The 11331-nt window shown below is 29.9% G+C and overlaps 1 protein-coding gene across 1 annotated transcript; it reads right to left on the bottom strand.

The window, feature by feature from the left end:
- Window positions 1–1175: 1175 nt before the first annotated feature.
- Window positions 1176–10246, bottom strand: LOC114745740 (nudix hydrolase 3-like). Its single transcript, XM_028933902.1, has 20 exons — window positions 10104–10246; window positions 9128–9209; window positions 8920–9003; window positions 8007–8140; window positions 7814–7895; window positions 7555–7641; window positions 6613–6719; window positions 6088–6259; window positions 4693–4925; window positions 4503–4584; window positions 4116–4181; window positions 3716–3793; window positions 3519–3614; window positions 3209–3315; window positions 2957–3125; window positions 2373–2456; window positions 2099–2193; window positions 1910–2000; window positions 1681–1827; window positions 1176–1253 (listed from the first exon to the last, which is right to left on the bottom strand). The coding sequence occupies exons 1-20, from the start codon at window positions 10244–10246 to the stop codon at window positions 1200–1202; spliced, it is 2193 nt and encodes a 730-aa protein (XP_028789735.1). The 3' UTR covers window positions 1176–1199.
- Window positions 10247–11331: the final 1085 nt, after the last annotated feature.

Raw genomic sequence — 11331 nt, 5'->3', positions numbered from 1 at the left:
ATGTATTACTTCCCATCCTTAATATAAGAATTAGTGTACTAATTTGAGTAGATTAAAAAAATTTGTTAAGTTAGTTATTTGTAATAAATAGGTGTTGTCTTTTCTAAAATATCTTTACTAATCAAGTGTATTGATTAGAACTATCATTATTGGAAAGACTGTATTAAAATATACTCCTCCGGTCCTTAATATAAGACCCATTTAACTAATTTGATTAGATTAAGGAAGTTAGGTAAGTTAGTTAATTATAAGAAAAGTGACACATTTTTCCTAAAACACCATAATCATCTTTCTTAATACCTCCTCTCACTTTTCTACTTGATTATGGTTGAGGGAGTATCCATAAGGGTAATTTAGAGAAAATTGATAAATATGAGAATGGGTCTTATATTTAGGACCAAAACCAATTCAAGAATTGGTCCTATATTAAGAACCGGAGGAGTATATATATAAATACGAGAGACAAAATATATTGAATTTTTATATTTAGAATCAAAATAAAAGTCAAATGGGTTCTTATGTTAAGCACCAGAATTGGTATTATAAATTGCAATTGCCGTATTAATTTTGGGAAGGTTAATATGATGCACGGATAGCACATGATAGTTCTCAAAATAAATGGCCGCAATACGCACATTATTCAGTAGAAAGAATTTAAGGTTATTTGCTGGCAAAAATGAATAAAAACTTTAAATTTAGATTATTCAAATTTAATTAACTCGATTCAACTACTCATATTTTCTAAAAAAATTACCTATTTTATTAAAGTAACATTTCAAGAATTTTTTTTGAGAAATTTAATTTAATTTTTTAAAAATAAATATACTTATTTTGGTATCAATGACATAACTATCTTGTTTGATTTAGGTGGTTTAATTATAAAATGTATTTTCAAAAATTAATATGGACTGCTTCATGAGTATGGAAGTGTAGTTCTCAACTTTTGCAAAAATTATTGGACCATGATAAGTGGTGTTTTCTTTATTCATATTATTATTCATATAACCACACGAGTTTCAATCACCAACAGCAACAGGAAGTTTGAATTATACAACAGCAGATATGAATTATTCTTCTGAGAAGAAGTGGCCCAACATGCAAATGAGCATCCAGTACATATCCTTGAAGCAAATTTTATTTATTTATTTATTTTCTAGTAAACTCGAAGCAAATTTTGGCCTTGGCTTTTTTCAATCAATTTACTCCAATATTTTTTCAGCAATGGGAAAGGAGGGGGCTATGTCAACAGGCACCTGCAAAATCCACAAGAGAGGCTATTAGAGGAACTGTTGTAATCTACAAGTCATAAGCAGCATATATATATATATATATATATATATTTTTTTTTTTAATAATTTACTATTTAATTTATAAACCTGGTGAACAATTGGCATAAGAAAAACTCAAGAAAAAAAATTCCCCCTGGTCTTAAATATAGAAATTAGTTCAGAAGGTTGTTTTTACTTTAAAGACAAAGTCTCAGTCTATTTTTTCTTTCCTGAATTATAATTTTTTTCCGATACTATCATTATTATTACATGTATTGAAAAGAGACCTATATTAATAGAGTAGTTTCTATTTTCTAATAAAATAATTAAATAGGAATTTTAGAAAACCAACACATATTTTTTTTTTTTGACAAACAGCTAGCTTTAACTAATAACAAATTCTTATATTTACCTGGACATGCTCCAACTTGTCCAGAGCAAGTTTGAGTGGTTCTGAGATGATGCCATATTTCTGGAGAAGCAAGCCTGCAGCCTCTTTGTCACCTTTGGCTTGTATGGTCAGTATCTCTCTGCTCAGACTTTCAACTGCATCTTCAACCTTTGAAACAAGAACAACATCATTGTTCATTATTTTATGGGTCAGACAAATTACGGAGAATTTGAGCCACTCATATATATACCTTAGAATAATCAACTGAAAATGTTCCATCAGCATGCCAGATAAATGCCCCTCTCTCATATAGCCAATTGAACTGCAATGCCTGTCCTTTTCTGACAAACACAAAAATCAAGTGTAATGGCACTGTGATTCTCTGCTAGAAGATAATAATGCATGAGAAATGCAAAAAGTTCGCATATAACTTGCTTACCCATGAGCTTCCTCTAAGCCAAAACGCACTGAGCGGAAGCATCCAGCCAGAAAAGAAACATACATGGACTTCAATAAGGTCTCAGAAAGCAAGCCCTGGTACACGCCATGAATTAGCATTAGTTTGAAATCCAGGACAAATTTCTCTGTGAAGAAAATTTATAGATTGATATCACTCTGTTAGCGAATTCTAGTTGAAGTGATTATTATTAAAAGGGAATTGTATAGAAGATATTGGCACATGGATTCTGTGGCAATTATAATTAACAACTGACCTTGTGGATTAGGAACCTCAGTGCCCACAGACCAACTATATCAGCTTTTGCTTCTTCCATAGCAGAGTGAAATTCTTGCAATTCCTGCATCAGAAGGGAAGAAAATTTAAGTCAAAACTGAATGAAATGTTGCACAGAATTGTAACTTTCTTTATTAATATACTTCAATTATTGAAAAATTATTAGTGATTTTCGAACTTCTATTTCCTCTGTCTCCCCTCTAATCTTGCTGATGAAATGTGAAAACTTGCTGCATAAGTAAACTTATCACATCCTATCATACTGTTTTTGATAGTTTCTTTCCAGTAAAAGCCACCATTAAGTTCACTGTTGAACAAAAAATTGATAGGGGTGGGTGTCGTGTATGTTAGGCGAGAACTATCCATCCTGTGTTTCTATCTCTATCTTTACAATATCATGTTGCTGAAACAGAGAAAATCCAGATCCATTTTATGAAGTATAAACATCTACTAATTGCACGATTAGCATAAGCATTAAGCTTAAAGCCTTAAGCGACGGAATTTTCTGCAGTAGTACTCAAAATTGACATAATGCCCTCGAATAATATGAATGATGCAACTGACCAATCTCACTGTAGACTTCTGACCATTTGGAAGTGTTATGGAATGAGGTCCAATCCCATGGCAGCATTCATGGCAAATTGTATGGGTAAAGAATGATTCAAAATCCACAAGTTCTTGTTGTTCCTTTGCAACACATACTTTAGCAATGGGCAGAAGAATATGCTTAAACCTGATTATAACGAGCAGCAAGTTAAGAGATTCATTTATATTTGTTCTTCGAACAGAATAAGCATTCAAAGTAAGAGTTTTTACTTAGCCTCTTGAACATTCTTAAGCATGACCATTGATGTTCCTCTATCTTTTACTATCCGCTCATCATTTGGTAGATTGTAAGCAACAATCTGTGGTCCCTTGACATCCTGACACAGAATTCACCAATAAGAAGTCCCAATTTAATAGCCTTATTGAGTTATAGAGAGAATGATATGTGAGAATATTCTAATAATATCTTTACAAACCTCTAACGTAATATATTAAGAAACTTAATAACTCAGAAACCTTTGTTAATTAGCACCATGAGAAAATGATGGATATTATTATATTATTCTTGTTAATGACTTACCCCAGCATTATATATAAGCTGGATGATACGGATAGGTGCAGCATTTACATTTTCGGATTTGTATACATTGTCCAGTGGGAGATTTTGCTCCAAAACCTTCAGCAGAAGAATTTTTAACATGTTAAAAAGCTCATAACTTTAAGGGGGGAAACATAAAATGAAGTCTTATCTGATAAGAAATGTTTGTGGCACAGTACTTGCAAATTATCACCAAAGAGTTTTAGTTGAGCTGAAGCTTTCTCATCCCGGACTCCAATAAATGCTTCAAAAGTAGCCTTCAAAAAGTCATAGGTTAGAAGATACTCATTTTTAGATTTGGCTTTAGACATTGAAGCATAGCAAGCTGTGAGGATTCCTGGCACTTCATTAATAAAAAATAATCTCAGGTGGAGCATTAGGGATAATAATATATGATATAAGGGCATCTTAATCAAATACAGTTACATTTTGTTATAACGTAGACTATTCAATAGCTTTCTTTATTTATGTGTAAAACTCTGAAGTGACAATAATTTTGAATCCTTTATATAGCTATGCGACCAGGCTTTGAAACTTCGTCTATCTGTCACAATACCTCAATCATACTCTAAGGTTTACCTTATATCCAAAAAGTTTATCTGTATAAGTCTCATATGGCCCAATAGTAATATCCAACTTCGAGTCCTGTGCCAGCAAAGGGGGGAAAAAATGGTTCAACAATTCTATTATCTTGAAAATTTCACAGAAGTAAATCACATAGCAGTAAAAAACCGTAAAGAACTTAATTGTGTATAAGTTATTGAAATACTGTGAAGCTTTTTAATTTCTAGTTGTTCCCTCAAGTGAAATGGGTATTCTTATCAGAGTCATAATTAAAACAATGACAAGTAGGGAAGACACAGGAAACAAATTGAAACAAAAAAGAAAAAAGAAGGAAAGGAAAGGAAAGGAAAGGAAAGGAAAGCATAATTAAAACTTGAAGTTAGATTAAAGAAAATGACTAACCAACTCCATCCAGGCTAGATCAGAGTCATAATAATCATTTGAAAGGAAAGCGTCAGCCTTGCTATGTAGAAATCTCTTCAAACTACATTTGAAAAGAAAAGAGTTAGGCAGCAATATTTTTATGTGAAACAATATTCTGCATAAGAATACCTAATGACAGACGAATAATGAGAATTAGATTTAAGCACACCTTGGTGAACTGGTAAGATCCCCAGCTTTATGTAATAATTCTGCTGCTTTGGCGAGAAGAGATTTGTACTCTTGAGAATAAGGGACTACATAAAGATCACTGGTAGCACCCATTTTGTTATCTGATATATCAGAATCCAAATAAAACTCACTGTGCCTTTTGATAACAGTGAAAAATCCTGTTGCTTCTTTCTGTTGTTCCTGTTCTACGCTGTTCTTCCATGCTTCAAATTCCTACAAGACATATCCTTATTGTTTTCCATGTTCAATATAATTTTTGTTATTAGTTTATGAATGAGTCCTCTAGATTGAATTTCTTGTGGCCACTAGTCTTAAGGATTTTTTTTTTTTTGGACTCAACTAGTCTTAAGGATTTAATATAATGTCTTTTACTCTTTTAGCATGGTATACAAGTTTGGGATGGCTTTTCAGATTCCCCCAAACTAACTTATTTGGTCCAAAAATCTAGTTCAGAACCAAACTATAGGTGTGTTTGGGATCACGGTGGTGACTCCCAAACTGACTTTCCACTGCAAAAAGCTAAAAAATATAACTTCAAGCTTAAAATACATGTTTGGATAGGTATTAGGAATAAATGGGTTTATGCTCTAAAAGTAACTTTTTTTCAAAGTTCCATTTTGTTGCTTTTGCCTTCTCCACCAAAAGTCAGCCAAAAAAGTAGGGTCCACATGAGATAAGTGAGCAAATGCTTTTACTTTTTTGTTAGAGAGAGAATGCTGAGTTCTTTTATTTTTCTCTAGCCTTGAGTCCATTTTTAAGAGTAATGAAATCATTTTTTTTTTGTTGAATAATGAAATCAGTTTTTTGGTTGAATAATGAAATCATTTTAAAAAATAAATCTATTATTCTTTATTATTCATTATCATTTTATAAAATTTAAGGAAAATTGAGAAAAAATTTCTATTAAAATTTAATTGGTAAGAAGTATTTGATAAATTTTCATATACTGAGTGCAAATTTTATACATATAAAGTACCTGTATTCTGATTTAGATCCTTATTACCAATTATATTTTCAATAGGAGGACCTATTGCCCAATTTTTCCTAAAATTTAAATATATTATTTTAATTTTAATTATTCTCAATAGTAACTATTTTTATTTTTTTATAATTATAATTTTAATTGTTCTCTAAAAAGTATCACACAAACATATGATATAAATATGTATTATTTAATAAAGTTCATGCCTTTTTTAATTATTTTACATCTAAACTTACTTTTTTTATTAACCATTCAAACAAATTTCAACTTGTTAAACTGAGTTTTGCTCCAAAAAATCAATTGAAGTGATGAGTGTTAACATTTGATGCTTGCAAATCAAATTGTTTGTGCAGCATATTTATTGGTATTACTATTAGATATTAGGAGTGGTACCGTCTTGTCCATGTCTGGAGGGTAAAAATTTGCACCAGCTGGCTTCACAACAGGAAACGCTGCTCTGTATTCCAAGCCCTTCCACCCTTTAACTGCCCCTGTTGCCCTTGGAAGCAACTTTATTGCTGAATCTGCTGTTGTCAAAAATGCCTTGTCTTCATCAAGGCTTGACCTATATCAACAGAGATTAATTTATAGTTAAAAGACTAAACCGTCCCTCATTCTTAAATTAAGACGTAATCCAAAGAAGAGCACTTTTGACTTTTTCACTTCGATTCCTTAGTGTACACATTAGCTTTCCAACTAAGCATTGAAAACAACTTTTCCTTTCTCATAGTAAGTAGTAACTTTTCCTCATATCAAATAGGGCCTAAATTAATCCATATCTATCTATATGGGTGTAAAAAGATTATTTACCATCTATTACCTCCGGTTTTAATTATAAAATCTTGTTTATAGTATACAAACGATGTCTTGTAATTAAAATCGGGGGTAATAATAATAGAATAAACTGCCATGACTTACCATGGGGTCTTGTTAATCTGATAATAGGACCATTTCAGCTTATCTAACTCTGATCTATCAGAATGCTTCTTCAACCAATCTCTTAGAATTGGATTACTGTGCCAAGCCTGGTTTACACAAATGCACAACTTTTAGTAATTAATGGAGTTAGAACAATCTTTAAGGGTAGTTAGTTAAGGGAGTTAGAGACTACGTTAGATCGTTATATTAGTTAAGCTAACTGATTTATTATGTATACAAACACATTCATCTATGGCATATAACATAGTATTTCCTGAATTCACAATCTAACTTTATAATGCATAAAAAGTTGCTTTGGTCTTTACTATAAAAACTTCCTACAGATATACTCCTTCGGTCCTTAATATAGGACCCAATTGGTGAGTTAGTTTTGGTCCTAAATATAAGACCCATTTCTCATATTTATCAATTTTCTCTAAAATACCCTTATGGATACTCCTTCAACCATAATCAAGTAGAAGAGGAAAATGAGGTATTAAAAAAGATGATTATGGTATTTTAGGAAAAACGTGTCACATTTCTTATAATTAACTAATTTACCTAACTTCCTTAATCTAATCAAATTAGTTAAATGGGTCTTATATTAAGGACCGGAGGAGTACCTTAAATGCCAAGTATAAGATCCACTTTATAATGCAAATTCTATGATATAACATTTTGTTTGGAGTATTAATATATTTTTTTTTACCTAATGTCAATAACAAACTATAAAACTTCTTAACAGACCAACCAAATCCCTCTAATTAACAATTTTTATTGAGAGTAATTTTGATAGAGTATTTTACAAAAATAACTAATTTTAACTAACTTTATTAACTGATATAAAGTGGCTAATTTGTACTTATATATGCACAGAAACTGAGCATCATGAATATGCTATTACAAATTTTATATAATGTTATTATGGAATGTTTAAACAACCTGGAGATAAAAGACTTCATTCATAATAGCTGCAGCCTTGACAATAAAAACCAGAGCCTCTCTGTCTGATTCAGTAAGCCCTGATAACTACAAGACATAAAAATGAAACATAATTAATTCCTGATTTTTGTAGGAATTCCCGATTTCAAATTTAGTAATGTAAGAATTCCTAATTTAGAATTTAATAATTTTCAAGTTCTTTTTATGGCATTTTTCCTGTCTAAGATAATAATTAAAAGGAAAAAAAAGGTTCAACAACCTCAGCATTGAGGGAAATAGGAGCATAGCGTTTTAGTTGTTTTTGTAGAGTCAAACTGCGAGCCACAGTATTCTCCCTGTACCTTCATCACCATATTCACAACATCAATGTTAAGAAAACATAAGAATTAAGAATAAACTTATGAACCAGAAAACAAAAGGCAACGTTTGAAGAGAGATATAACATTATATACCTCGTTTCAAAAGTATTAAAAAGTTGACCGTACTGTCCCTCAACATCATAAGGCACATAATCTGAATCTTTCTTGGTCAGTAGCTTTTTGTACTGTTCGAAACACATATATTTGACCCCTGAAACTTCTGTTTTCTGCCATTTCAATAAATAAAAATACAAAAATCCCTTGCATCAGATCTTGCAAGACCTTGTTTTAGTTGGATTCTCAGGAATTCCAATTCTCCCATAATCTTGATTCCATTCCCACTTTTTTGCTGTAAGAATCCTGATTCTATGGAAATCCTGATTCTCTCCAAAGATATGATTCATTCTGATTGCCACTTGCTGGAATCACACCATTTAATTTCCACTAATACCCCTCTTCTAAGGAACTGTAATGGGAAGTTTCTTTTCTTGAGCACATTTTGGTCTTTTTGATTTTATTTAATCAATATCAAATATATAAAATTTAATTTTATTTCTATCATTCTTCTTTGTATCATTAAAAAAAAATTGTGGTTTCATTTCCTCCCACTCTACTCCATTCCATTCTCATTCTTTTTGTGCCTTAAAAATATATATGCTTACATTCTGATATGTCTATTTTCATACTCCCTCCCGTTCTTTTTTATCATATACACACAGCTAAGCTATGTAGATTAAAAAAAAGTTAGTTAAAATTTGTTAAAGCAGTAAACATATTAAAGAAAATGCGACTAATTTTTCAAAAACATCTAGGGGGTAAGTGCGAGAGAGGGAGAATTAGCAAACAAAAAATTAATACAGAAAATAATTAATGGGAATATGATAAAACTAAAAAGGGATACTAAAAATTTTAAATAAGTTATTAGTGTCTCTTATAAAACATTTCATTTCTAAAAAACAACTTTTGCGTATGGAATAGAAGGGGAATAATATAAAAAGCATATTACCTGAAGAGTAAATGCCTCCAAAGGTATTGGATCAATCGTTGTGACAAGATATACATCATTTATGACACTGAAACTCGAATTAAACTAAGTATCATTAGGGCAATTCCAAATCATTTGTAGTTTAGTTTAGAGGAAAATATTAATGGGAAAAATAGTCAATACACAAGTGCTCCTATAAATAGATAAAGAAGGAAGTGTTTTAAATTACTGACCCATCTTGACGGAAAACAAATAGTAGTTCGAATGCATCATTTGGAAGGGTTACGCCTAACTTCTCTTTGACCTCCTTCCTGAAAAAATTAAAATCATCATCATAAAAAAGACAAACTAATTAGATCATTATTAAGCAAAATGTATACTAATTAGATCATCAATTAAATAATGTGGAAAAAATAATACTCTTTCATTCCTCAACGTAAGAAATACTTAATTAATTTGAATAAATTAAAAACCTAAATAAATTATTTAATTATAGTAAATGTAACATGGTCTTTCTAGAATATTCATATATAATATTAGATCATGCTCCTCTGGTCCTATTTATAGGACAGAGAGAAAATATATTTTTTGATCCTATTTATAAGACACTAAGAGAAATTTTTTGTATAGATGTACAAATTTACCCTTCATTTATTATTATGTTGACTTTGTTTGCATGAGGTATAATGTATATTAAATAGGGATAAAGTTAAAAAATCATAAAATTTTAAATAAAATTTAATAAAATTTAATTTTTTTAGTCTGTTTGAATATGTTCAAAGGAGTATATTACTACCCCAAATCTTTACTATAAAAGTTTGATAACTAATTTAGGGATCTTAAAAAAATTAGTTAAATTAATTATTTATTATAAATGATGCAAATCTTATTAAAATATTCTTATTAATTATGTAAATTAAAACTATTTTTTTGATAATAAAATCTCTTAACATATGTAATCAATAAAAATATTTTGAGAAGAAAATTATAAATTTAGAAAATAAAATAAACTGAGATTTTATATTTAAGACCAAAATAAATATATTATGTAGCTCTTATGCTAGATAGATTAGTTTAAAATGATAACAAATATAACAGATAAAATAAATTAAAAAACTAAAATTATTTTTTCAACTAGCTTCTACGTTTAAAATCAGAAAAATATGATAGAAGAAAGATAGAGGCATCGATCTAGAATTGCGGACCGAGCGGTGAAGAGGGAGGAAGAAGAAGCAGAAAGGGTGGCAGAAGCGGGGAGATCCCACAAGCCAACACGACGTCGTTGCAGGAGCACTTGCTTTTGGCTCTCTGCAAAAATCCACACATGAACTCCTCGGCAGTCGGCCATTGCTTATCTCTCTCTTCTCGTCCTTAGTGAGTGTGCCACTCCCACCTTCCACGCATCGCCTTATAACGTGCTACTGATTCTATTTATAAGGCAAAAAAGTTTTTGTTAATAAAATTTATAAGTTATTTTATTGAACTTTTAATATAACTATACTTCTCTGGTTTTATTTACAGGATCAATTTTTTTGGTAACAGGATAGAGAGAAAAATTTTTGATATGAATATATAATTTTATCCTTTATTTAATATTATGTTGACTTTGTTCTAATAAAGTATAATGTATATAAAATAAGAATAAAGTTAGAAAGTTATTAAATTTTAAATAAAAGTTAATAAAGTTGAAGATTTTTCTTAGCTTATATGAAATATGTTAGAGGCGACTTATCAATAAGACCAAAGGAATACTATTTTGTCATCTATTTATTTATTACATAAGTCCAGAAGAGTGGTTTTTTTTTGAAAAAAATATATATATTAAATAGGGATAAAGTTAAAAAATTGTTATATTTAATAAAGAGTTAATATAGTTTAAAATTTTTCTTAACATATGTAAAATATACTGAAAATATCTTATTACCATGTAAGACTAGTATGTTTATTAACAGTTAAAACTGTGCAAAGCACTCTTTTTAATATATATATATATATATATATTTTCCCTTTTAGATGAAATTTTCTGAATAAAGAGTAACTAAGAATTTTAGTTGCAAACTGTGATGAAAATTAAATTTAAAATTTAAATATCTTCTTTACAATTGATAGTTCTAAATTTTTGATTTTCTGAATGGCTATTTGCAACTTATGTTCTTCAAAATTTTATTGAAAATCATTAGATTGATATAATTGTTATTTTTTTGTTTTTGTTTTTTCTTTTTTAATGGAGAAAAGAGCCGGAGCTCCGAGCTAAGAGGTTCACTCTCCAGAGGATTTATTGCACAGTAGTAGAACCGTCAACAACAACATCATCATCACCATCTATATCAATAAATCAGTTTATTCATGGAATGTATATGAAAAAAGTGGCTTGTTAGTATGTATAGTGGTGCGATGATAATGGTAATGACGTCATAAATATTTATTATTCTT

Source organism: Neltuma alba, unplaced genomic scaffold (assembly GCF_004799145.2).
Source record: "Neltuma alba isolate B1F8T4 unplaced genomic scaffold, ASM479914v2 tig00004777_pilon, whole genome shotgun sequence".
Classification (NCBI taxonomy): domain Eukaryota; kingdom Viridiplantae; phylum Streptophyta; class Magnoliopsida; order Fabales; family Fabaceae; genus Neltuma; species Neltuma alba.
The sequence above is the reverse complement of the archived record's forward strand: the minus strand, read 5'-3'. Positions and strand labels throughout refer to the sequence as shown.

Bases quoted from the DNA above. Each gene is read 5' to 3' on its own strand.
- LOC114745740 (XM_028933902.1), bottom strand. From the start codon at position 10,246: ATGGCCGACTGCCGAGGAGTTCATGTGTGGATTTTTGCAGAGAGCCAA. The intron at 9,004-9,127 runs GTAATTTAAAAC...AATGATACTTAG, and splicing joins TTTTCCGTCAAGATGGGTCA to TTTAATTCGAGTTTCAGTGT. The intron at 4,926-6,087 runs GTACCACTCCTA...TATGTCTTGTAG, and splicing joins CTCCAGACATGGACAAGACG to GAATTTGAAGCATGGAAGAA.